We start from the raw sequence: 26799 nt of genomic DNA, 5'->3' as shown, positions 1-26799 counted from the left end.
AGGCAAAAAATCTAGGTAGTTTTCATGTTGGGCCACTAGAGGGTGCTGCTCTTTAGTTTTTTTGTAATGAACCACAAACACACGTCAGAGGACAAGGAGCTCTAAACATAAACAACGGGAGAAGTTCTAGTGGACAAACCACCATGTTGGATTGTTATTACGGTGACTGTCAAAATAAAACTACCAAGTTAGATCTTTATTATGGTGACTGTCAAAATAAAAGTACCAAGTTGGATTGTTATTACGGTGACTATCAAAATAAAACTACCAAGTTAGATCTTTATTATGGTGACTGTCAAAATAAAAGTACCAAGTTGGATTGCTATTACGGTGACTGTCAAAATAAAAGTACCAAGTCCAGGAGAATATGGACTGGGAGTCATGACACCACGGAGGAGACTTTTTTCTGATTGTCTCTACTGAGCATGTGCAGAACTACTAGTTACTAACGATGGTGACCAGGACCAGGACCAGGACCAGCACCAGGACCAGGACCAGGACCAAGACCAGGACCAGGAAAAGGAGCAGTGTTTCAGAAAAGTTGTGTTTTCCTCTGTTTCCATGGAGACGGAGTCGGAGCGTTCTCCAAACTGACCAAAAGTCTCTAAACAGGCGAGAATTCTCATGTTTTTGTCAGAAAAGATGTGATTGACTCTTTAATTTTAAAGAGACAAGAAAAATGTCTCTTTAAAAGACCCGATCTGGTGATTTGCCCCAAAAAAGGTTTAAAATCTAAAGTTGCACAATTAATCACATCCTCTTTCACCGCTGATTGGACCGACTGATGTGGATCTACGTTAACATGTTGGAGACTTTTTAACTCTCTGGATATATCACAGCTAAACGCTTTTACAAAGTGCAGGATTCTGTTCTTCCTTTAAAGGGATCTATATTTAAAAAGCTCCATTTTTAAAGCGATTTGAGTGTAAGTGGCCTGATCTGTGTGGTTCTGCAGCAGCGGAGCGAGGCCTCCCTCCCTCCCTCTCGCCGCTCGGTTCGTCGGCTGAACGAGGTGATCGGCTCGTATTCCCGCACATGTGCTCCTGAAACCACGGCGAGCTCAGCTGCACCGAGAAATCCCCCCATCGCTGCTCATCCACCCACAAACATCTGCGCATCCAGACGACACGGTGGAGCGCCCGCTTGTGAGGAGTCGCTGTGTCGTCTCCTAATCCGGCGTGAAACACCTGCCGCCGGATTCACCGTTTAAAGAGCCGAGGAAACTGGTTCAGGCGACGCGCCGCGTTGCAGGACGCCACAAATCTCCCAGTGATGAGAAGGACTGGAGCTTCTTCTGACTTCCCCAATGGAAGAAAGAAAAACAAACTGGTTTTGAAGCAAATCCTTTCATTTCCCTCCCGAGCGTGATTATTGGAACAGCGAGGATCCATTCAGGAAGTAGAACAGCCACTCGGTAGAGCGCAGACCTTCAACAACGACACATTTGTCGCCATGGAAACCAATGGATTACCCGGTGATTCGATCCACCACTCCACTCAGTGCATCATTTTTCATGGTCGTTTGAATCGCTTCATGTTGTCACTGCTTGACACTGATGTACACACAATTTTCAACTTCTGTGTGACCCCCCCCCCCCCCCCCTTTCTCACCAGATCTTGTGGTGTCTGAAGGCACAGTGGTTGGCGGAGCGGTGGACTCGCCTCCTGACGCTGACGCCGTTCCTCACTGGATTCTCAGGCTCGCTGGCGACTTTCATCGCTCCTGAAGACTCACCTGAAAACAATGGAAAGATTTATTTTGAAGGAAAGTCTGGCATTAGTTTGAGGTTGTTGTTTTGAGAGTTATATGTGTCTTTAATCTATTTATTGTGTTTGAAGTCGATGTGTTTTTATGGAATGGCTTTTCTTGACTTCGTTTTGCATGCAGTGTTTTTATTTCCCATTGCCCCTGAAGGCAACACACGCTGACCAACAAGCAACAGGTGAGGAGAAACAGTCCGGAGGAGTTTGTCTTCATTCCCACATGTTGGATCTAATTCCAGCTGAGTGGTGAAAGCAGACGCACACTCGTGTCTGTTTCATTTACAGTCACCAATTAACCTCATGCGCATGTTTTTGAACTGAAGGAGGAAACCAGAGAACCTGGAGAAACAAACGAACATCACATTGGAAAGACCCTGGAACCTGGAGAGCGTTAAACTTAACCCCCGAGGCGCCGTTTACACGCGTTCAAGAGGAAACAGGGAAACCTTCGGAGAGTTTTCTGGGTCGCTTTACACGGCAACTTTGCTCGGAGCCACTGAAGACGCAACTTTCTGAAAAAAGATCTCCTCCAAGGTGGAACTTCGTCTCCGTGGAAACAGTGGGGGTAAAGCGTAACTTCTCAAAAACCACATGACACTGTATCCATAGAAACGGGGGAAAGTTTTTGAAGGCGCTCAAACTCCATCTCCCTGTAGACAGAAGAAGACGCAACTTTTTGAAAAATATTCCGTCTCCATGGAAATGGATGAAAACGCAACTTTTCTAAAATGTTGTTACTGGTTCTGGGCACCACGGCCAAGGCAAATAAATTTTTTTTTAAAAAGGGTAAAACTGAAAAAAAAACACAAAGAGATAAAACAGTTTAAAACAAAAAAAAAAAGAAGTTCAAAATAATTAAAACAAAAAAAGAAAAAAAAATCAAACAACACTGACCACTAGTGGCCCAACATGAGAACTACATCATTTTCAGTGTCACTGACGCTTATGTGGAAACAAACATCGTTTTCAAAACTTTTCTGAAATGAAAACGCAAAAACGATGTTTTCACTTGAGTCGTGTAAACGGGACCTAAACCGCCGCACATCCTGACCTTTCTGCGCCCTAAAATAAAAACCTCTCGACTTTTCGCTCGTCGGTTTTACGTCGTTTCTTTTCCAATCATGCTGGAGGAGACGAACGGTGTGATCGTCTGTTCTCACGCTTCAGTGTCACACGTGTGCCGACTAGATAAGAATAAATAAGAAGCACCTCTTATCGGGGAAAAAGAAAGGAAAAAAACCCTCCTGGTGAAAAGGTGGCGTCTGATTGGTCGGCTGGCTAATTGACTGTTAATTGGTTCTTCATAATCAGCGGCAACGCTGGAGAGACAATTAAAGCTGATCATGCAGAGAGTGTGTGTGTGTGTGTGTGTGTGTCTGTGTGTGTGTGTGTGTGTGTGTGTGTGTGTGTGTGTGTGTTGTCGTTATGTATTCAAGTCTTTGTTTGTCGGAGGGCTTTCCAGACAACAGCGGAGCTGAGAGGTCCACTAATTATTTTTAGACCTTCAACTGCTCACCGACAACACAATGAAAACACACCATGTTTAATTCATCGGCTGTGAGTGAAACATTCCCTCCAGTCAATAATCCATCATGACAATTTAACTTTATCCGTCTCATATGTCCGAGGTATGGATTTTCTGTTCATATATTGGTTCTTATTTCTTCTTGTCTACCTCAGTGTATTTCATTTTAGTGACAATTTAGTTTTAACTATGGGCTTTAATTTTTGTTTTCTTTTATTTTCTTTATTGGTTTATTGGGGGCAAAACAGCTTTGTATCACTTAAGGTTATAAAATAGAGTTTTTGTCTTTAGGTAGATTTTTTAAGTGCTTTAAAATAGCACAAATTGTGAAAAAAGCTGAAATGGCAAAAACTGCTAAAAGCAGTAAAAGCAGCATAAATAGTTAAAAGAACCAGAAAACAAAAGCTGTTTAAAAATTGCTAAAACTGCCAAAAAGATTATCAAAAAAATCTAAAACTGTGTGAAATGGCTGAAGAAAAATAGAAAGCTCAACATCGTTAAAACAGGAAAAAAAAGGCTTAAAAGGTTATATAAAGTAACTTAAGAATAAATAAAATGTTAAAATGGCTAAAGTCATTAAAACAGCTAAAACAAGAAAAAGAAAAAGCTCTAACTGTCTAAAAAAGCTCAAAAAAGCAAAATGTTGCTAAAACGGCTAAAAAGTTTGAGCGATTGAGGGAGAAAAGCTCCAGACTTTGTCAAGGAAAGAGCCTTGAATCCTGGAGAAAGTCTGGATGGAGTGAAACTGAAGCTTTTTCCTCAGAGAATCCAGATGTGCAGAGATCCAGAGGACAAACGGGATCTTGTGACACGAAGCCTCGGGAACCTTCAGGAGGTTCTGTGACGCTGAGACGTCAACAAACCGGGGATGTCCCGCCAAAATAAAATGCTGGAAATACCAGTTAGTCTGAGTGTGAAGAGGAACTTCCTTCAGGAAGGTTTTAAAGACGAACATCAACAACTACAACTGGATCCTAGTTTTATTTCTCCGTGTGGATTCAGGTGGAGGAACTTTAAATCCAAAAACGTTGATTTGAAAGTTTATCGCCACAAATCCAAACCAGTTTGAAGAAGAAGAAGAAGAAGAAGAAGAAGCTCCTGAAGAAGTTCAGCCTCTGTGGCTGAAGCAGGACGTTTCAGAATAGCTAATAATACTGTGTGTCTAATATGTTAATTCGTTTGGTCGTATGTGTTGTTCCAGTTACTAGCAAGCAGCTAACGCTAGCTCCTGCTAACTGCTAGTCCTTCATCCTGTTGCTCTGCGGCAACTCGACCGCTTGTTTGGGTTTAGTTTGGTTTTTGCAGCACATCAAACATCTCATTGTAAATTTCTCCTGGTGATAAGTTACACAGATTAACAGTCATTGAGCTCGTTAGCCGCGGTGCTAATGCTACAGGGACGATCACGCTAAGTGGACCTGCACAGTAACTCACAGCTCCACGTCTGTCCTCGAGTCCCGGACAGTGGAACACGTCCAGACGTTATCCCGTCAGATGAAGAAAGTAGAAAGAGACGCCTCTGCTCCTTGAGAGCAGTTACTGCGTTTAGCATGGCAGCGCTACATGCTACATGGGAGGGCTAAAGGGAGAGCCTACCTGGACTGTGATTGGTCGATGCTCTTGATTACACAGTGCAGGGCCGATTTCTGATTCGCCCACTAAGAAGTGGACCGTGCCAGAGTGAGGGAGGACGGACTTTTTTCACTTCTGGAGCCTCGTGAGACGATATGAAGACACAAGTTACTCGTGGAAAACCATTAGAAAGTGAAAGTTGCAGAGTTTGGACTCTTTGAATTAAAAAAAAGGCTATAATGTCTAGAATAGCTAAAAAATCCATTAATACATAATTACATAAATCCCTAAAAACAAGGCCAAAATCTCATATAGGAAAAATTAAAAAACAACAATGATAAACTGTCGAGGAAAAAAAAAAGCCAAAATAGCTTAAAAAAAATGAAATAACTAAAACAACTTAAAATGAAGTAAGAGTTGTGATGGTTAAAGCAGCTAAAACGGCTAAAAGCAGTTCAAAGAGCCAAAATGTTGTTAAAAATGTTTTTTTATAAAATAGCTAAAAATAACTAAAATCTAAAACGGTCTAAAATAGCTCAAAATAACATCAACAAAAAGGTTAAAATCTCTAAAACAGCCTAAAGAAAATTATGAAAAAAGTAAAATATTAATAACTAAAAATAACTTTGAACTATAATTAAATGTGAAATGTCTGAAACACAATTAGTAAAATGGCAGGTTTTATTTAATGTGGTTTCCTAAACTTGTTTGAATCCAAGTTTTCAGAGTTCTGTTCACTGATATGTTCTTCATTTTTAGCGACGAGGTAAACCTTGAAATGTGAAACTAGAAAGTTAACGAACACTCAGATCGTTTGGACCCGATTTGGACCGAACGAGTCCGAGTGGACATGTTTTGTTTCCTCCCACTTCGGAAAGTTCCAGAAAACAAAGAACCGTCTTCCTCTGAATCCTGCTGACGGCACAGTGGACACGTCACACACAGATGTTCCTACACACCTGAGACTGAATGAACTCTGTGACTGTGTGAGGGGAGGAAGAGGAGGAGGAGGAGGAGGAGGAGGAAGAGGAGGGACCACTCTTTCTGACCTGGTGGAATCGGTGAGTCCTGACGTGGCGTAACCGTCACCACCGACATCCTGCGGTCCAGCACCGTGCAGAAGGAGCCCATCATCAGCAGGAGGTGGAGGAGGAAAAGGAGGACGAGGTGGAGGAGGAGGATGAAGAGGAGGAGGTGGAGGAGGAAGGAGGCTCCACACACACTCTGGTCTGTGTGTGTTCTCCTACCTGTAGCACAGACATCTTCCCCGGGTGTTTATCCACATACTGCAGAGAGGCAGCGCTGCTCTCTGAGTGCTATGGAACATCCTCTCTCTCTCTCTCTCTCCCTCTCTCTCTCTCTCTCTCTCTCTCCCACTCTCCCTCCCTCTCTCTCTCTCTCTCTCTCTCTCTCTCTCTCTCTCTCTCTCTCCACTCTCCCTCCCTCTCTCTCTCTCTCTCTCTCTCTCTCTCTCCCTCTCTCTCTCTCTCCCACTCTCCCTCCCTCTCTCTCTCTCTCTCCCACTCTCCCTCTCTCTCGCTCTCTCTCCCTCCCTCTCTCTCTCTCTCTCCCACTCTCCCTCCCTCTCTCTCCCTCCCTCTCTCTCCTCTCTCTCTCTCTCTCTCTCTCTCTCTCTCTCTCTCTCTCTCTCTCTCCCTCTCTCTCTCTCTCCCACTCTCCCTCTCTCTCTCTCTCTCTCTCTCTCCCACTCTCCCTCCCTCTCTCTCTCTCTCTCTCTCTCTCTCTCTCTCTCCCTCTCTCTCTCTCTCCCACTCTCCCTCCCTCTCTCTCTCTCTCTCCCACTCTCCCTCTCTCTCGCTCTCTCTCCCTCCCTCTCTCTCTCGCTCTCTCTCTCTCTCTCCCACTCTCCCTCCCTCTCTCTCTCTCTCTCTCTCTCTCTCTCTCTCTCTCTCTCTCTCTCTCTCCCTCCCTCTCTCTCTCTCTCTCTCTCTCTCTCTCTCTCTCTCTCTCTCTCTCCCACTCAGCAGAGTACTTATTAATAAAATGTACTTCAGTAACAGTAATTTGGCTAAAACAACAATGAGCAGTTAAAACAGTTCAAAGAGCAAAAAAACTGTTTAAAAACGGTTAAAATAACAAAAATAACAAAAAGCTGAAACTGTCTAAAATCTCCCAAAAAAAATAACAGCTTTTAAAAAAAGCTCAAAATAACTGAAGCTGCTAAAAAGTTATTATAAAAAAAATCTAAAATAATAAAAATTACAAAAATAAAAGATAAATGGCTAAAGGAACTCGCACCCCGTTTACACAACATTTTCAAGCGACAGCGCAAAACTTTTGTAATTATTTGGTGATCGTTTCCATGACAACGGTGCTCAGAGTCACTTTCAAAAATGCTGCTACTGCTACTGGGGGAAATCACGACTTTTTGAAAGCGCTCCAACTCTCCTGGGACTTGGTATTTTGATTTTGACAGTCACCGTAATAACAATTCAACTTGGTACTTTTATTTTGAAAGTAACTGTAATAACAATCCAACCTGTTTGGTCTGTCCACTAGAATGTCTGTGTTCTCCCAGTGTTCATGTTTAGAGCTCATTGTTCTCTGCTGCATGTGTGTACTTTCAGTACTAAAACGATCAACAGCACCAACTAGTGGCCCAACACACTAACTACATTGTTTTCAACATTTCTGAAGTTTTCATCTCAATGGACGTCTTTTGAAAACGCTAAAACAATACTTTTCACTTGAAATGTTGTAGGAATGGTGTCTACACAACTGATTCTTAAATCTGACGCAGTTAATGAAAGTTTTCTTTTTTACTATTTTAAAAAGGACTTTTGATCAGTTCATCACAAACCCGTCACGTTTGTCAAACACGGACTTGATATTTGAGGCCATAAGACAGAAGAGAAAAGAAAGAAAAAACCCTCGATGTGATGAAAAGAGACAGAAGTGATGTTTCCTGATGTTACGTATTTAAAAAAACACCAAACAGCCGCAGCGAATATATTTCCACCTCTTTATTCGATGTTCACTCTTAAGAAATGACATGATGGAGTTTGTGGCGTTCAACTAATCAAAGGACAAATCAGAAATCGGAGACGACAGCATCAGAACACAAAGAGGACGTCGTCAATAAAACACACAAACTGAAAAGAATCACGTCTCAAAACTTGTTTTGAGGGAGGTTTATGTATTCTGGATCATCGAACAAACCCTTTATGGTCTGGTTGTTATAAGGTCTTCCAATATAACCCTCATTAACGTTTAAATTGTTCTCATTAAATCCAGAATACGTGAAACTAAACCGTTGGAACGACGGTTTAGTTTCTAAACCGTTGGACCGTGTTCAGGTTTAGAATCCTTCAGACTGCCATTGGGTTTATAAACCGCCGGACCGTGTTCGTCTTCCTCCCTTCAGTGTTTGGACCCATTGACGGTTGAAGATTTGAAGTTGCTCAGTTGCTCCATGAAGCCGGGGTTGGGCGAGGAGGCAGGACGAGCCGATCGGACCAATGAGAGTGCGTCCTTGAAGGACTGTCCATCACATGACATCAGGTATCCGATGACCACGGCGGGGGCTCGAGACACGCCGGCGTTGCAGTGGACCAGCACAGTGCCATTCTAGGAGGAGACAACGATGAATCGTCAACATACAACAGGTCTTTGACACGTTTCGACAGAATTCTGATGAAGACAGGAACTCCGTCGCCTGAAGAATTCCGAATATATTATATATTATTACTATAATTAGTATGTCAGCCACAACAGATCTCACTGTTTTTACCTTCACAAACAAAGGTTTGATGACCAATGAAGCTGGCAGAGTAGGTTATGTTTTCATCTTGTGTTTATTTATTTATTGGTTTGTGTTTATGTATTTTACCAACTTTTTGCAAAAAGTGTTGACCTGAATTGCATGAAATTTTCAGGGATGATTTGTCATCAATCGATTAGGTTTTGGGACATTAATGTTTTAACTGTTTCAGAATAAAATCCCCAAAAACTGCAAAAAAGAAAAAAATTACATACAAAGTGGATGAGAGAGGCGCCTCATGGAGGAGATCAAAGGAGATCAGCATCTGTTGCCATGGAGACGCTCCCTGCTCAGTGTTTCACAGTGTGACCTGACAGGCTAGTTAGTGTCGATATGAGCTAACGGCTATCAAGCTAGCGATGCTAACTCAGTCCCGCAAACAAATGTGGCGCTGGCGAAGGTCTGCGCTCTACCGAGTGTGGCTCTAGTTTACATGTAGAATTCCTCAGGAAGTCTGGTATGAAACCAAAACCTCCCACTTTCTGTGGTGGGAAGTATTTGTGTCATGAGAACACGAGTTTAGAGTTAGGCCCCGCGAAAACGGCAAACTTTAGTTGCATTTTGGGGATCTGTTGGTACCAAAACGGCGCTCAGATGCACTGAAAACCTTTTCAAAACACCTCCCAAAGTGCAACTTTTTAAAGATATAACAGATAAGAAATGTTGGATTTGAAGCTGATGAAGACCTCAGAGTAGATTCATGATGTAGTGAAGAAGAACAGGGAGAAGTTTGGTGTAAAACCAAAGAAAGTACAAAATATTCTTTAAGAAAAAAAAAACCCATTTGTGTTAATCAAACCTGCAGTGTGGCTCTGTGAACACTGGGCTGCGCTGCACACCAACAGCATGGAGCTTTCAGGGTGTGACCTGATCCACCTTTTATTTCCCGCCACCGCAGGCTATTTAGCAGAGAGCCGTCTTGTTTATTACCCAGCGGAGTCGGACATTAGCTTCTCCATTACAACCTGCTTTTTCCTTCTCATGAAAGCTTCACCCTGTCCCACTTATCCCCCGCTCTCCACCTCCAAGCCGCTGGCCCCCACCTCCATTTAATCAGCCAGCACACACACACATGTACACACACACACACACACACACACACACACACACACACACACTGGACATGGCTTGACATGTTCACCTACTGATTAAAACAGAAAACTGCTCAGGTTCTCCTGAAAACCTGCAGAATTCCCCAAATCTTTATGTGCATGAAAACTGAGAAAATGACTCGATGATGTGTCGAAGTAAAGACTGGGGATGCACAGCGGGTGTAAATATGACCAAATCTCTGTACTGGGGATGCACCGTTACCGATATTGCATGGAGCACTCGTACTTGAGAACTCCCAGACACAACCCAGCGATTATTACGAGACGTCAAGCGTCGCCAACGTCTCCGCAAGATTCCTGAATGTTAATGAGAATGTCAAAAGTAAGACAGGCTGTAAATCATGTTCTGACAAAGATAGTTCAACACCAGCAACTTTATCACTAGCAACTTCTTCAACAGCAACTTCATCACCAGAGACATTTGGAACAGCAGTCTGTTTAACGTAACTCTACAACTACATGCTACATGCTAACGAGCGTCAGGCTCACACACCAGCCATGCTACATGCTAAAGAGTTTCGGGGCTCGCGCACCAGCAATGCTACATGCTACATGCTAAACATGATTAAAGAAACAGATACTCTCACAACCAGCAGCTCAGTCTCCAGTAGCATAGCGCAGAGCGGAGAGAGATGCTATGCTCGGCGCTATGCTACAGGAGACTGTGACGCTGCTGGAGGTGACGTAGCGTTAATAGCATTTAATAAGTAGTCACATCGGGACCTGGTATCAGCAAGTAGCTACAGGTTAGTACTCGAACTCGTCCTTTAATAAAGTAGTATCGGTGCGTTTCTACTCTGAACAGAGCAGCAGTTGGTGTTTCTGTGCCGCCGTCATGGACGCCGCCACACGATGCGGTCCGTGTTGGTGTCACGAGTGCGCCAATATCTGATGGTCATCTCCAGCCAGATGGCCTGCTGGGTAATCCGAACCCGCATTTCTACGTAAAAGCATCATTATGGAGGCTGGAATTACCACATACACACAGAGAAACATATTATAATGAGTGCACACACACTTCCTGTAATCAAACACCTTTAATGACTCCCTAATGACCGACTGTGTGTGTGTGTGTGTGTGTGTGTGTGTGTGTGTGTGTGTGTGTGTGTGTGTGTGTGTGTGTGTGTGTGTGTGTGTGTGTGTGTGTGTGTGTGTGTGTGCGGTGTCATGTTAAGGTGAGGCCTGGGTTTCGCTGCTAAAAGCTTGTATGGCACTGAGATCTGATCTGTTTGCAGTTTAATAAAACATGAACAAAACTAAACATCTATTATTCAAAAGCGAGGAAAAGAGGAGAGGAAACGAGGGAATGAGGAGAGGAAACGAGGGAATGAGGAGAGGAAACGAGAGGAGGAAAGATCCAAACGTGTGTGGGATGTCGACGCTGCGATAATCTGTCTGGAAGTGGAGGAAAAGGAGTGAAAGTATCCAGGACCAATCTTCCATTCTTCTGTTTGCTCATTTATTTGAACTGATTAATCTACATTCAGGTTCCTCTTTCGTCTTTATGAATATTAAATTATGTAAATTTAGCTCCTCAGAAACTGAAGCTGACTGTGGCTTCGTTACAGAGAGAGTTTGTTTGTGGGTTGACTTCATTCATAACCCCCAACATAACTTCCTGCAAACACTCCAACGCCGTCTCCATGGACTTTAATGACTTTTCAATAAGTCGCATTTACATGAAACGATGTCTTCCTTCTGTCGGACGCTCATCTTGAATTTATGGAAAACAACAAACTTTCTCTCTCTTGTTTCGAGCCCCGTTCACACGACAACATTTCAAGTGAAAACACATCGTTTCTGTGTTTTTTGTTTCACGGCAAAGTTTTGGAAACGGACGTCCGTATCAACAGAGACACTGAAAGCGATGTAGTTAGCATGCCAGGCCACTAGTGGGTGCTGTTGTTTGTTTTTGTACGGAAACCACACACACACACTAGTAGACAGACGGTGACTGTCAAAAATAAAAGTACCAAGTCCAGGAGAATATGGACTGGGAGTAAACTGGAATTTAGTGAAAGTATCTGCTAATGCTAAATGCTAAGTGCATAGAGCAGAGATGACAACTCTGCTGTGACTCCCGGCATCACTGTTTTCACTTGAAAACGTTGTCGTGTCAGCAGGTATGGAAGGTTTAAAGAATTTCAGACGCTAAAGGAAAGTGTTGATGCTACATGCTAACCTCCAGAGAACTACACGATATCTCTAACGCTTAAAATCCAATATGGTTTTCAATAAAAGCTTCAAACTGCTCTTCACAACCGTGACACGTTTAGGAATGATGAGTGAGATGCTATAAATGTTGATTATCTTATGAGAGTTTTCCTTGTAAACATTTATTAACTCAGCAGAAGAATTAGTCGCCGACCGCCATGTAGCGCCACTGATGTTTATCAGATTATCTCAAAGTAACGCTGCTGGATTAAGCAGGCTAACCAACTCGCCTGTCCAGTCCTTCAAATACAAAATCTAGTCTGTACTTTTTGGTAAAAAAAAAAAAAAAAAAAGAGCTGAATCTGAGACAAACTGTGTCGACTCACTACTGCCACCTAATGCCCAAAAGTCATATTACTTAAACGTTACGTACTGCACCTTTAAATCTAAAGCTAAACACCTGCTGGTTTCAGTCTTTCTCTGATTGTTTCTGTACGATAAAGTGAATGAATGAATGAATGAATGAATGGATGGATGGATGGATGGATGGATGAATGAATGAATGAATGAATGGCCTGTGTGTTACCTCACTGCGAGCCTGCTGGATGAAGTCACAACAGTCCTGGATGTGAAGCAGCAGGTCTGTGTCGGGGAGATCCAGGATACTGACGGTCTTGTAGATGAACAGGTCTGGAAACACGTTCTCCACGCCGAAGGCCACGTTCAGGATGTGAGACACCTGGCGGGGAAAAGAGCGGCACAAGATCCGTATCGTGCAAGTAGCTGAAGATTAGTACTTGTACTCGCCCTGGAACAAAGTGGTGTCGGTGCATCCACAGTTCTTACACTCCACGTTAAGGCGTTCGGTACAAAACTCTGATTGTTCGGGACGTTTGCAACAGAAAGACGTTCGGATTTCGAAACAGTTGGGAGATTTTACTTTGTAATTTATATCGTTCACTGACGAACACCCTCAAACACTGATGGTGACGGCTGTAATGCAAAGTCCATCCATCCCTCCATCCCTCCACCTTTGACCATACATCCATCATCCCTCCAACAACTGCCCCTCCATTCAACCAACCAACTAACCATCCATCCATCCATCCATCCATCCATCCATCCATCCATCCAGTTGAACCTGAGCAGTGTTCATCCACCACATTGTACATTCAGTAAGTCCATCCATCCTCCCATGTGTCCAAATGAAAGTTGTTTGAGCTGATCACCGATGGCAATGGGAGAAAGTCAGATAATAACGAACTCCTCAGAAAGGAACTAATCTATTAATGTAAGAAGCTGGCTTTCTAATATTAAGTCATCTTTGGTCCATGTTCTCCAGATAAACACCGTTTGGTGGACATTCGATCAATACTGACCACTGCAGACTGGGAACTGTCAAACTGGCTAAACTCCTCAGACTTTGGACATTTTTCTATTTCCCACGGCAACTTTGTCAACGACATGGTCACTAGAGACAACAAAATAACAGGAACCACGATAATCTACTTGGTAAATGTCCGATCTCTGTCATCCGGATCTTAAACGACTTATTGAGCCTCTCCGAAAATCGATGACGCATATTAGCCATCATCCTCCTGGAGGAACTGCTGGAGGAGGAACTGCTGGAGGAGGAACTGCTGGAGGAGGACCGGCTGGAGGAGGAACTGCTGGAGGAGGAACTGCTGGAGGAGGACCAGCTGGAGGAGGAACTGCTGGAGGAGGACCAGCTGGAGGAGGACCGGCTGGAGGAGGACCGGCTGGAGGAGGACTGGCTGGCCCCGTCTGCTCAGGTGTGTCTCATCACTTCGTTGAGAATCTCACCTTGTGTTTCCTCAGAGTGCTGAAGTCGTGCGCGGCATCTTGAGAACCTGCGGACACGAAACGAGACGTGACAAGATAATTACTGTTTGTGTCACGATTCGTGTTTCCACTGTCCAGGGTCAAACAGGGACCCTTCTAGGTTTCGGGGGATTGCCATTGCAAAAAGCCATTGTGCACAGGCTCAGTGTCCGCCTCAGGTCACGAGGTCGATCCAGCGGTGAACCAGCCAGGTACTCCACCCCCCCCACCCCCCCACCCCCAGCGCAGCTCCAGTTACTGGCCTTATCGGATGCCGGCGGGCCGACGTCCCCCAGAGAATGAGGGCACCCTGATGAGGGGAGAGCCTGACCCTCATGAAGACGATACCGGAGGTAGAAAAGAGTCTAGAACCAGTCGGTCAAACGTGCTGGGAACTAAATTAGAGGGGATTTTTGGTTTTGGTTCAGGTTTATCTCGAAGTCGCCTGAATTTGAGCAGCAATTCTCTTCAGTACAATTTCACTCAGTACTAACCCTAACCCTAAACCTCACCTTAACCCTGACCCCAAACTTAACCTTAACCTTTACCCTGACCTTAACCCTAAACCTTACCCTCACCTTAACTCTGACCCTATGACCCCATGACCCATCCCAGTATTTGGTCATGGAGTTGTCTTTGCCATATTTCTGTTACTACTCTGACTGAAGTCAAGATGTTGATGAACTCACTCTGCTCACAGCTCCCCCCCCCCCGTCTCCATCCCAGGCTGCAGTCTGACTCACCCAGCAGCAGGAAGGGCTTGACGGCGCCGACCTGCAGATCCCAGGAAGTGTCCGGGACGTATCCCAGCATCCTCTCCGGCGCCAGCGGTTCTTCCACCACGGTGATGGTCGAACCCTTCCAGGTCTCGATGATGCGCCGGCCGCTGAGAGACGTCACCCGGGTGCACTGCTTCCTCAGCCGGGTCCGAGAGAAGCTCTGGATCTCCTCCGTCAGGGACTGCATGACGGCGGCGGCCTGGACACCCAGAACAGGCGGGAAGGGTGAGATCAATCAACATGTTCACTGGTTTATTGACGGCAGTCAAGAGGTTCCTCGAAGCTCAGGTGACACACGAAGCTCCAAGACTCTGAATTCGTTGGTGTGCAGAGTTTGTCAAAATGTCGTCTGTCTTGACGTTCACTTTGTGAATCAGTGGAGATTCCTGCTGCTCACCAGCAGGTCCAGTTTGGCTCAGCAGCTACTCACCGCTCTGGGACCTCCTCAATGAGAGCTCTTTCTAAAGCTGAGTGCTTTTTTAAAATCTAATAATCAATAATTCCCCTGGTGACTTTCCCCTCCATCACTGACAGGACCAACCACACTGTTGATGCTCCTTATTATCGCGGCTTTTCTATTGAAGCACTTTGTAAAAAATAAAAAATTTTAAATGCGCTAAATAAATAAATATATACCGTACCTGATTATATGTGTAATACCTTTGATTATGTTAAATCTCAGTCTGTTTTGAAGAACTTTGATGCATATCAAATTAAAAATAGATTACATTTTTTTTTTTAATTGAGTTGCAGAATCATTTGCACCTGATTAAAAGCAGTTCTATTCTATTCTATTCTATTCTATATTTTATTATGGATAATATATAAATGAGTGCAACACAAACTGCAGGTTGTTTATTTTAACATTTCTTTCCCTTTAATTGTAATTGATGGTACAAACACAAGCAACAGTGTTGTTCTGACTCGGCTCAATAATAGTTTGTTAGTTAGTTAATAGTTTACCAGCGGCTCTTTGCAGTAAAAATAAGTGAAAATCGTACCTGTTTGTTCAGTCGTCTGACTCTGAATGGCCTCTTTTCTCCACCGCTGCTGCTTTAAAACCCAGAAACCAGAGAGGAGAGAAGGTCCAGCTCAGTCTGAGGAAGAAGAAGAAGAAGAAGAAGATGAACACACTCCTGCATTCAGCATCGTCCTCCTCCGGTCTGCAGACTGAACCTGGTCCGGGTTAGACCAGGACTGAACCGGCCCCTCTGGTGCTAGTGTGTATTGAGCGAGGTGAAGTGGTGAACCCCTGCTGGAGGTGTGTAACATGAAACCTGAGGCCCGTCTGAGTTTCACCTGGACTCTGGAACAAAGACACAGCTCCAGGGCCACTTCATCACAAATAAAACTCTCGTTTACAGCTTCATGATAGTTTGATATTTTTATTCTGTGCTTCATAAAAAGACTAGATGGTGCATCTTAAAGTCATCTTTACCTTGTTTTACCTGAACACTCATCACATTTACATCACGAGAGGTTTTTTAAAGAGAAAATAAAGAGTCATAAAACAGTTCTAATTCCTATAACAGGGATCCAAAATGGGTAAAGCTGTTGAGGAGAGATGTATTTTCTAAGAGCTCCACTAGAGGGAGCCACATCACTCAGTAGACTGAAATAAAACAGGTGTTGAAGTTGGAGTGACCCATGAAGCTGTGAACATAAACAGAAAGATAATAAGTTAGTATGATGAGGCTTGAAGCAGCAAATAATAGAAAATAACTATCAGCAGACACGAGATGATGACAAAAAGTCAAAAGACACAAAATTACCACAAAGAGACACAAAATAAAAGCATAAAGACACAAAATAACTACAAAGACACACAAAATAAATATAAAAGACACAGAATAGCCACAAATATGTGCAGAGGAGAGCTGGGTAACATCTGAGGGATGAGACACCCTAATTTCATTTTAATAGGCAAGGCAAGGCAAGGCAAGGCAAGGCAAATGTGTTTATAGAGCACCACTCAAACACAGGGCAATTCACAGTGCTTTACAAAGAAATAAAAGAAATTAAGGAAATAAAGAAAAAAATGACAAAGACATAAAAAAATATTAAAAATAGAAATTAATCTAAAAGTTTTAAAAACAGCATAAAAAGTAGAATAGATAAGGTAAGAGATTTATTAAGATTAGTTTAATAAAGTAAGTAAAATCTATTGTTTATTCTAAAGCCTGTATCTAGGAATGTTTTAAGTCCTGATTTAAAAGCAGTGAGTGTGTCAGCAGTCTTCAGGTGTTCAGGAAGTTTGTTCCACAGGTGAGGAGGTAGGAACTAAAAGCTGCTTCACCTTGTTTCTTCTGACTGTAGGAACAGTGAGTCAACCTCTTCCTGATGACCTCAGAGGTCTGGAGCTTTGATCTTCTACACGTCAATCTGAGAGGATTTAGGGACAAACAAACAATAATCAAACTGTTGGTCACGTAGGCTGGCGTCTGTCAGCAAAGACAAATGTGTGGATTAAAGGAAAGGAAAGGAAAGGAAAGGAAAGGAAAGGAAAGGAAAGGAAAGGAAAGGAAAGGAAAGGAAAGGAAAGGAGGTAACACGCCAGTAAGAAGAGAAGAAAGCAGCAGACGTTGGAGGAGAAGACGGGGAGAACAAGATGTGTTCAGTGAGTTTGTGCAGATAAGGTTTTCCTGCCAGCGGTGAGAAGGTCTTTACGTCAGGAGAAACACAAACACACACGATGTGAGATGAAATCATGAGAACCAGAGGAAACAACCGGGGGGAGAGAGGGAAACAACAAAGGAGCGAGGGAAGGATGGAGGGGAAAGTGCTGACTCAGCTCTCCGCACGGTGATCCATGAGTCAGAAAACCCAGAGAGGTCCGGGGGTGTGTGTGTGTGTGTGTGTGTGTGTGTGTGTGTGTGTGTGTGTGTGTGTGTGTGTGTGTGTGTGTGTGTGTGTGTGTGTGTGTGTGTGTGTGTGTGTGTGGGTGTGTTGATAGTGGTAATGGTTGTCAGATGTTGGAGGAGCTTCCCATGTTCGGATTGAGTTACAGCCAACACAATCTCACACACACACACACACACACACACACACACACACACACACACACACACACACACACACACACACACACACTCAGATTGCTGCGTCATAATCATCCGTGCGGGCCCAGTAACAGAGTTGTTAATGCAGTGAGCATGCAGAAGGTCAAAGGTCAACATCAGACACACTGAACCACTGAATCCGTCCAACGACATGCAGGGAGACTTTACCTATTTAAATAATAAATACTGGGACTCAGGCGTCGTTTAGACGACATCGTCGTTTTGTTTTTTTTGTTTGAAAAATACACAGCAACGTTTTGTGAACAATGTCCGTTTCCATGGAAACAGCAGAAACGCTGAAAGTGATTTGGTTTCAGAAAAGTGGGCGTTTTTCCTGTTTCAACTGAGACGGAACGTTTTGGAAAAGTTCACCTAATGACTTTTATATTATTATTATCATTATTATTATTATTATTATTATTATTATTATTATTATTATTATTATTATTATTATTATTATTATTATTACTTTGTTGTTTGAAGCCGCCCCCCTGACCTCCAGACTCGCTGCAGCGGCCCTCAGAAGACCCCCGCCCCACACTTTGACAACCTCTGGTGTGAACTTAACTCAAGTTTTGCAGTTTAGTCCGTTTTTACATGAGACCAGAGGATTTCTCATCTGTGAGCTTTTAGCAGCTTTGCTTGTGTTGACTTTTCATCTAAAAGGAATCTAAGTGTTCCTGTGCAGGATCAGAGGAGGAGGAGGAGGAGGAGGAGGAGGAGGAGGAAGAGGAGGAGGATCTCCAGCTCCTCCCTCTCCCCCTGGAGGATCATCAGTAAAAGCTCGGAGCAGCAGGACCGAGCAGACCTGGTTCTGCCCCCCCGGAGCCCTGACCTCCGCACCGAGCCCCCGTCATGCTCTCCCCGGGACTCTGCGTGCCTCTGCTGGCCGTGTCCTGCGCCCTGTGGCCGGCCGCGGTCCGGGCGGCGTCCTGCGAGCCGGTCCGGATCCCGCTGTGCCGGTCCATGCCCTGGAACATGACCAAGATGCCGAACCACCTCCACCACAGCACGCAGGACAACGCGGTGCTGGCCATCGAGCAGTTCGAGGGTCTGCTGGGTGAGTGGCTGCAGCCCACAGATGCTCCTGCATGGAGTCTCATGAAGTCCTGCACGGAGTCTCATGAAGTCCTGCACGGAGTCTCATGAAGTCCTGCATGGAGTCTCATGAAGTCCTGCACGGAGTCTCATGAAGTCCTGCATGGTCTCATGAAGTCCTGCATGGGTTCTCATGAAGTCCTGCATGGTCTCATAAAGTCCTGCATGGAGTCTCATGAAGTCCTGAACGGAGTCTCATGAAGTCCTGCATGAGGTCTCATGAAGTCCTGTATACAGAACTCCACTAAGTCCTTTCTGAAGTCCTTCATAAAATCCTCCATGGGGTCCAACATGATGTCAAAAAGTCCTTTGTAAAGTACTCCATGGGGTACTTGATGAAGTCCTGACGGCTTCAACAGTTATTATTGTATTTATTTTAATTTTTGAATTTCCATTTATTTCTATATATCTCTATTTATATTTTTATACAATATATACTTTCAATTTTTTTATTGTAATTATTTATTTATTTATTGTAATTTTGACGTTTCAATATTTTAATTTGATATATTTATTATTGTAATTTCTTTCTTTATTTTTACTGTATTTATTAATTTTGTTTTTCTTAATTTTATTTACTGTTATTTTTATATTTAAATTTTATATTTTATTTAGTATGGTAATGTTTTCTTTATTTTTATTTTCTTTCTATATTTTATTTATATTAATTAAATTTATTGTTATTTTGCCATTTTTATATTTTATTTATTATGGTCATTTTGTTGATCATTTTTTTCAGACGTCAACCATTTCTTTCATGTTTTGCTTTTGTCAACTTATTTATTTGTTTGTTTGTTTGTTTGTTTGTTTGTTTGTTTGTTTATTCAGACTTCAACAAATCAATTCAACAAATTACAAATACTCTGAAACTACTTACTATGAAAATACATCTGCACTCTCAAATAAGTATTTTTATTCTCTTACGTAGTTTTACTCATATTTAGGTTACATTTATTGACATAATCAACTTTATAATTAATATTCAAATCTTTCAATCTGTGTTTTTATAGTTTATACTTTGTAGTTTGTGTGAGTACCGTGCTTTTTGATAGAGACTTGTCATACAGATTTATTGAATAAAAGTAACTTATACTGTGAGTAATCAGTTGAGCAGCTTACCTGCAATAAGTCTGTTTTTAACTGAGTAATTAAATCAATGTAACATTAGAATATAAAGTCTGGCCACAATTTGATTAATACTTTATTTTCATCTGCAAACTTGCAATGTTCAGATTTTTTGTAGTTGTTGTTGCTCTTATTGTTGTTGCTCCTCGTACTTTGTATGTATTTTTTAAGTTTGCAATTACATTTTTAGAGATTTGGACCAGTACTTCTTGTTGACTAGAATTTAATCATTGAGAGTACTACTGCAGTACTTCAAACTAAATCGCAGGAGAATTCCAGACGGTTTTAAAGCTTCATATTGTGAAAATAACCACCTGTGAGTTTTACCTCTATGAAGGTAAATCATCCTGTTTATAGTAAACGACCCGGTGACGGCGCCGTACCTCCACACGTAAACAATCCCAGAGCGAAACGGGCCGCGAGGAAGATCCTTCTCACTGTTTCTAAACACCGACCCTCTGGTGCGGCCGGAGCGAGCCGTCCTTTAAATATTTGCTCCGTCGCCTGAAACCCGCAGAGTGTTTGTGTTTCCTGGGGTCTGCGTCTGGAACACTGACGCTCTGTGTTCGGGTCGTTTCTGGACTCAACCGAGGCGAGTGGGCAGCAGCTCCGCTCAGCGCCGCTCAGCGCCGCTCAGCTCATCCAATCAAAGTTTGCTAATCTCTACATCTTCCTGGTAAAATGTGTAGAAGTAGAAGTGGACGAATTGTACAATGTTGTCGGATCAAGGTCATATTTAGATCTGCTGTCGGTTCATAGACGATCACATGAACCCCAGCAGAAGGGGCGGAGTTTAGAAATGAAGCCAAATATTTGTGTGTCGAATATTTTGACTGGTTAAGAATCCAGGGGATGTGTTTCTGAACGTGTACCCGAGGCCTCGTTTACGCGACGTTTGCAGTAAAAACACGTTGTTTTCACGTTTCCATTTCAGAAAAGTTTCGCCTTTACACGACAGCGCTCTGCGGGAAACGCTAGTACTGATGTAGCTGGCATGTTGGGCCATGAGTTGGCGCTGTTGGATGTTTCTGTAATTTTTAACAAACGTTGTTCTTCCTGTCCGTCTACTGAGCATGTGCAGAAGGACCAGTTACTACGACCGTGGTGCGGATTTTCCCCTGTTTCCATGGAGACGGAGTCGTTGACTTTTCCGTGCTTCTGAGCGCCATTGTCGGGGAAATTGATCCTCAAAACTCTACGAAAGTTTTCTAAATGAAGCCTGAGAGAGTTCTGTCCAGTTCCCGACGTATCGATGGTATCCGATGTACAACAATCCCCGTGTGGGAGGAGGCGACGAACGACAGCAGGCCAACGGGCGTGAAGATAAATTCCCGTTTTGGTCCTGGTTTAGGAAAAGTTTCACTTGTTTGGGACAGAACTATGGATAAAAACTCGACGGTTTGAAAAATGTCAAAACAAAGATACAACATTTCACTGAAGCGCCATTGGTGTTCGGTAAAATCATGGTTCAGGAGTTCTTTGTATTTCAAAAGGTCTTTAAAGGTGAAATTTCAGTAATGCCTCTGTTGTACATTAGATGGCAGTGTTGGGTCGCTTCATTTCCAGAGTTTTGGCTCTTCTGGTAGTTTTGAGTTGAGGTTGGTTCCATTCGACTGGGTCTTTGAGTGACTCATTACACCATCTTGTGGTGCAAACTAGTACTGCATGACCATAACATCTGAGGAAAACTTTGGAAAATACAGTAAAGTTCCTGTTGTTTTGCCTCATTCTGTGTATTATTGAAGGTAACAAGTTTTTCACGAGAGCATCTCCCCCCTCTAACATCCAGATTATAGAGCAGCTTCCTCATCTAACATCCAGATTGTAGAGCATATTCCTCCTCTAACATCCAGATTGTAGAGCATATCCCCCTTTAACATCCAGATGATAGAGCATCTCCCCTCTAACATCCAGATCATAGAGCATCCCACTCCTCTAACATCCAGATTATAGAGCAGTTTCCTCCTCTAACATCCAGATTGTAGAGCACACCCCCCTCTAACACCCAGATTATAGAGCATCTTCCTCCTCTAACATCCAGATTATAGAGTATCTTCCTCCTCTAACATCCAGATTATAGACCATCTCCCTCCTCTAACATCCAGATTATAGAGCAGCTTCCTCCTCTAACATCCAGATTGTAGAGCACACCCCCCTCTAACACCCAGATTATAGAGCATCTTCCTCCTCTAACATCCAGATTATAGAGTATCTTCCTCCTCTAACATCCAGATTATAGAGCAGCTTCCTCCTCTAACATCCAGATTATAGAGCATCTTTCTCTAACATCCAGATTATAGAGCAGCTTCCTCCTCTAACTTCATTATTTTGATGACATATTAATGAATTCAACCTTAATATTTGTTTTTTCTCATCAACCATGAGAAAAGAGGGAAACCAAAGCCTCCATGTTGTTGGTTGACGAGTTTTCAGGCTGAACAGTTCGGACCTCTGGGACCTCCTGATAATCCTCGCCCTCTCCCAAGCAGCACCTTCCAGTAACTTGCATAACGTTTGTGACTTGGTGAAACTCCTAATCAGGGCTGAGATCGGCTCTGTTTTCCGGGCAGCTGCTCTGTTTGTGTGTTTCGTCAGTCGGGCTCTGAGCCTGCAGCGGAGCTGGAGCTGCTCCAGCCTCCTAAACCATCAGCTCACTTTGAGTTTATGGAAACATTTTTGTGGGAATAATCATTCTGATTATGTTTTCTTTACTCAAGAGGTAAGAGGAAACAAAAAAAAGAACCCAGTTGGCAGCTGCAGCGGTGATGGAGAGTGTTTGAGAGGTTGGTCGGAGTTTGATTCCTCCTGCTGCTGTTCGGGTTTCAGGTTCTGTTTGAAGGGTTTTCAAGTTCAAATTACTTTCTAGTTAAAAAATGAATCCTGCTGATGATAGTTAACGTTTCCCAGCCTGTAGTGTGGGAACCCGCTGAGATCGGCACACAAGACGAATAAAACCACAGTGACTCGCTGGACGGGTCCGGCCTTCGTGTCCTCTGACTTTCTTGGAGGGAATTTGGGGGAAAAGGTTTTTAAAGAAAAGTTTCCACAACAAAGTGAAAACTGAAAACTTTAATAAGAACGCTGCTCGGGGCCACTGGAAATGCAATATGTTTGAAACGCTGTTCTTCCTTCTCCATGGATATTTCCTACATTTTCCACTAAATTATAATATTGTTTTACGTGATGTCGGGTCATCAACAGCTTCACCAGGATTCATTTTTAGTACGAAACATTTAGAAATCAAAACAAACAGCTGGAGCTATTTACCTTCGCCAACAAAAGTTGGGGCGAAGGCTACGTTTTTATGTTTTTACCAACTTTCCTCATCCGATAGGGTCAAAGGTCAAGGTCTAGGACACCCATCCATCCATCCATTTTCTTCCGCTTCTCCGTTTCCGGGTGGTGGGGGTGTCAGTCTGAGCACCGTCACCCAGATCACATTGCACCACATTAAGAACCTTCCTGCAGGTGGAGAGCCCACAGGAAGGGTCTAGGACACGAAAACCTCAAACTATTTTTAATCCGATTGATGTCAAACCAACGCCAAAACGTTCAGTTTTCAATTCCCTTTCCTCTGATATGTCACGTGATGCAGTGAGGTCATCACCCTGGTCTGCGTGAGGGGTCAAAGGTCGGGGAGGGGTCACACGGAAATTGTAAAACGTGTTTGCATCAGTGTCAAACAGTGATTCAAAGGACCATGACAGAGGATGGAAGGAGTGGAGTGGTGGATCAGATAACCTTGTGATCCACTGGTTTCCATGGTGACAAATGTGGCGCCGGCGAAGGCCTGCGCTCTACCGAGTGTAGCTCTAGTTGATCTGATGCTTGCTTCCAGTATTTCTGGAGTTAAAACAATCTCCCAGTATCCTCCACCATAGAGCTGAGTGATTGTGGAATATTTACCTCCTCCAGATAAGAAAGTGAAACTGGAGACAGAAAAATGCCGCCATGGTCAAATACCTTGTGTGTGCGGAACGTGCAGGTCTCCAGTGTGACGGAGGTAGAAGTGTTTGCTCGTGATAAGAAGTGCAGTCCAGTTCGGGTGGAACTCAACTTGTGTGTGTGAGGGATCGACTGGATGTCTTGGAGTCCAGATTGAGAAAGACCGATTGAGAGCCAGTTTTAAAAAGCTTCACAATCCACAATCGATCACGGCTCCAGAAGTGTCGTACACCCTCCAGAACACTGTCAAAAACGGTCAAAGAGTTCAGGCGGTCATGAAGAACCCGTTCAGGGTGCAGATAAACAACTTATCCAGAGGTGAGATGTGATGAACTGGTGACGAGTCCAGGATGTAACCGGTTTCACCTCTTGGCCGTGGAACACAACAAGGGGTCCAGGACGGTGGGAGGCGGGTGACGATGGGGGGCTGGATCAGGTAATCCAACATCATTTCAAAGAAAGACTTGTGCAGGACGTGGAGCCGCCTTGGGAGCGTCCTGATTTTGCAGGTTGTTGCCGGTGGGTGTGTCTGCTGTGTTTGGCTTCACTCTGAGGTTCTGTGGAATCGGACGCCGTGGAGAGGTGACCCTCAGCCCTCTCCGAGGTAATCCCAGGGCCTCCGGAGAATAATGGTTTGGAGCCGCTGCCGTCGACTGAGATTAGGTTTCTGTTTGGTTTCTCAGAGTTTATTTCACTGTGATTTCACGGCTAATTTGAAGTCGCTCTGTACTCTGCTGAACGGATCTTGACCCGGCGGTTGGATTCATTCCTCTTGATTTTTTGTGGAACTTTTTGAGTTTTTAACAGTTTGGGAGCTTTTGTGCTGAGATTTATCTGTGAATTGCTTCTTTGAACTTTGATCGTGTCGCTTTTAGAACTGATTCTAGATCAATGATTCACATCCTAGAGTCTAGAACCATGACAGAGGTCGTGGGCGGCCTTGAAGCTTTGCCTGCAGTGAGGTAGTCTAAATTAGATTATCTCTTGACACTTTATGGATTTCAGAGCAGACATGGAAAAACTGCCCTGATAGTTCTTGAATTTGTTAATCGTGGCTTCGTCCACCGTTGTTTTGATAAAAAATTGCTCAATTTTGACCGTCTTATTGTCTAATTCCTTTATGTTTCTGAGTTTTGAGGAGGTTTGATCTTCTTTTGAACTTTTTCGTTACTGTGGATTACCATTTTGGAATTTCAAACAGCTTTTAGAACTGGTTATTGATCAGTTCTTCCCAATCGGGGGGGGTCTGCTTTGAGGTTGGGTTAATTACCTTCGCCAGCGAACGTTGAGTGACCAACAAAGTTGGCAGAGAAGTTTCCGTCTGAGTGTATTTATTCATTGGTTGGTATGTATTTTACCAACTTTTTGCAACAACTACTCACTTGAATTGCATGAAATTGATTAAATTTCTGAATAAATCCCCAAACTATTAAAAAAAACGTCCCATACAAAGTGGACGAGAGAGGCACCTCATGGAGGAGATCAGCGTCTGTTGCCATGGAGACGCTCCCTGCTCAGTGTTTCACGCAGTGAGGCTAGTTAGCATCAAATATGAGCTAACGGCTAATATGCAAGCGATGCTAACTCGGTTCCTCAATGTGGTGAAGGTCTGCGCTCTACCGAGTGTAGCTCTAGTTTAAATTGAATTTGTTTTTGACAAACTGTTAGAGCAGACCTGGAAACCTGCCCTGAAGTTTCCTGGATTCCTACTTAATTCAGAGCCACCATTGTTTTGCTTGACTGGAATGTTTAGTTAAATCTGAGATGGGAGGATTCTAGATTACCTCTGAGGAATTCAATTCAATTCAACTTTATTTATATAACAGCAAATACAACACAGTCACTTCTAGGTGCATTTCTAGGAAGATTGTTGAAACCCTCTTCGAAGACAAAGGTGAACACGGTGTTGCTTCATTTTGACCTGGTTCTAGGAACGCTCTGGTGTTTCTTGATCATTTGTCTTTTGCCCCCAACTTTCGCTGGAGAAGGTAATCAAGATTCTGAAGGCTTCTGCATTAACAGGTCGGTGGCGGTGGGTGTTTGGCTTCACTGCAATGATTTGGTTAATCGAGGAGCATACATAGGGTCTGACACACCCCAAGGAAATAAGATGTAAACGCTCTGGGTCAGTCGATGCAGAATGTAAATGTTTGGGGTCAATCAGCGCTGTGTCTCAAAGCAGTGGTAAAGCCTGATATTTAACTATCGTTGCGTGACGCAGAATCAACAGACTGGTTGGATGATGTTACTGGTTTGATTCACATCTGTCTTCAATAAGTTGTTTGAGGGAACTTGGAGCTCAAAGTGGAGGAGCGCGGAGGGAAAAGGGAGAAGCACTAAGCTTCAACCATAAAAAATGTCCTAATGAAAGACCTTCAGGCCAAAAACAACCAGGAAGCAGTTTCAGGTCACAAGTTCAAGATGTTTCTGTGACTTCATTGTGAAGCGGCACAGCCAAACCTCAGTCCCACTCTGCTGATCGGGCTCCGGCCCACGGTTCAACCCTCGCCACTCCGGTTTTGTGAAAATGTGCAGTCGGACGCTCGGTGCTGGATGTCGTGGTCATCCGGAGGTCCCTGAACGCACCGTGGCTTCGTGCTGCTGGGGGGGGTGGGGGGGGGATCCAACACAAGATCAGACGAACTGATCTGAGATTGAAAAACCCAGTTTGAAATGTTTCCACACCAAGTGTGAGAGGTATAGAGCAACACAGCCGCGACGTTTCAAGAACTGGAACTTTTCTAAAACCACATTTAATTTATGTTCACCTGAAATTCATGGGAAGTTCCTACTGTGTCCAGCAGGGGGAGCGTCTTCTGTCTTATTGAGTTTCATCCTCCAGTCTTTGTTCCTTCATCTCTTAAAAAACTATAAAAACTCTTTAGGAAGTTAATTCATAATAATGGTCACATTGCTGCTTTATTGTACTACTGCTGCTCTACAATCTGATGTTAGAGGAGGAAGATGCTCTATAATCTGGCGTTTCAGCTACAACAATGTTACTGATTAGCATTTTGACGCCACTGCTGATAACATGTGATTTG

General features: G+C 43.5%; 2 protein-coding genes across 3 annotated transcripts in view; one reads left to right on the top strand and one right to left on the bottom strand.

Moving 5' to 3' along the window:
- Positions 1-7836: 7836 nt before the first annotated feature.
- LOC308118920 (dual specificity protein phosphatase 19-like) lies at positions 7837-20554 on the bottom strand. The gene is made up of 7 exons (XM_080478634.1): positions 20194-20554; positions 16825-16910; positions 15530-15625; positions 14493-14727; positions 13732-13778; positions 12494-12646; positions 7837-8448 (listed from the first exon to the last, which is right to left on the bottom strand). Exons 4-7 carry the CDS (start codon positions 14713-14715, stop codon positions 8242-8244), a joined length of 630 nt encoding a protein of 209 aa, XP_080334760.1. The 5' UTR covers positions 14716-14727; positions 15530-15625; positions 16825-16910; positions 20194-20554; the 3' UTR covers positions 7837-8241.
- The window catches only part of frzb (frizzled related protein), a 21677-nt gene continuing 13172 nt past the window's right edge, over positions 18295-26799 (top strand). The window contains exon 1 of one of the 2 annotated variants that reach the window (XM_080478632.1): positions 18295-18647. In XM_080478632.1, the coding sequence (XP_080334758.1) occupies positions 18443-18647 (205 nt within the window). In that variant the 5' untranslated portion in view covers positions 18295-18442. The remainder of the gene's footprint in view (positions 18648-26799) is intronic. The other variant, XM_080478633.1, reaches the window with a different exon arrangement.

The sequence above is a fragment of the Lipophrys pholis genome (assembly GCF_963383615.2).
Source record: "Lipophrys pholis genome assembly, chromosome: 13".
Lineage (NCBI taxonomy): Eukaryota > Metazoa > Chordata > Actinopteri > Blenniiformes > Blenniidae > Lipophrys > Lipophrys pholis.
The sequence above is the reverse complement of the archived record's forward strand: the minus strand, read 5'-3'. Positions and strand labels throughout refer to the sequence as shown.

Bases quoted from the DNA above. Each gene is read 5' to 3' on its own strand.
- LOC308118920 (XM_080478634.1), bottom strand. From the start codon at position 14,715: ATGCAGTCCCTGACGGAGGAGATCCAGAGCTTCTCTCGGACCCGGCTG. The intron at 13,779-14,492 runs GTGAGTCAGACT...TCGTGTCCGCAG, and splicing joins CAAGCCCTTCCTGCTGCTGG to GTTCTCAAGATGCCGCGCAC. The intron at 12,647-13,731 runs GTGAGATTCTCA...TTTCCCCGCCAG, and splicing joins GCACTCTGAGGAAACACAAG to GTGTCTCACATCCTGAACGT.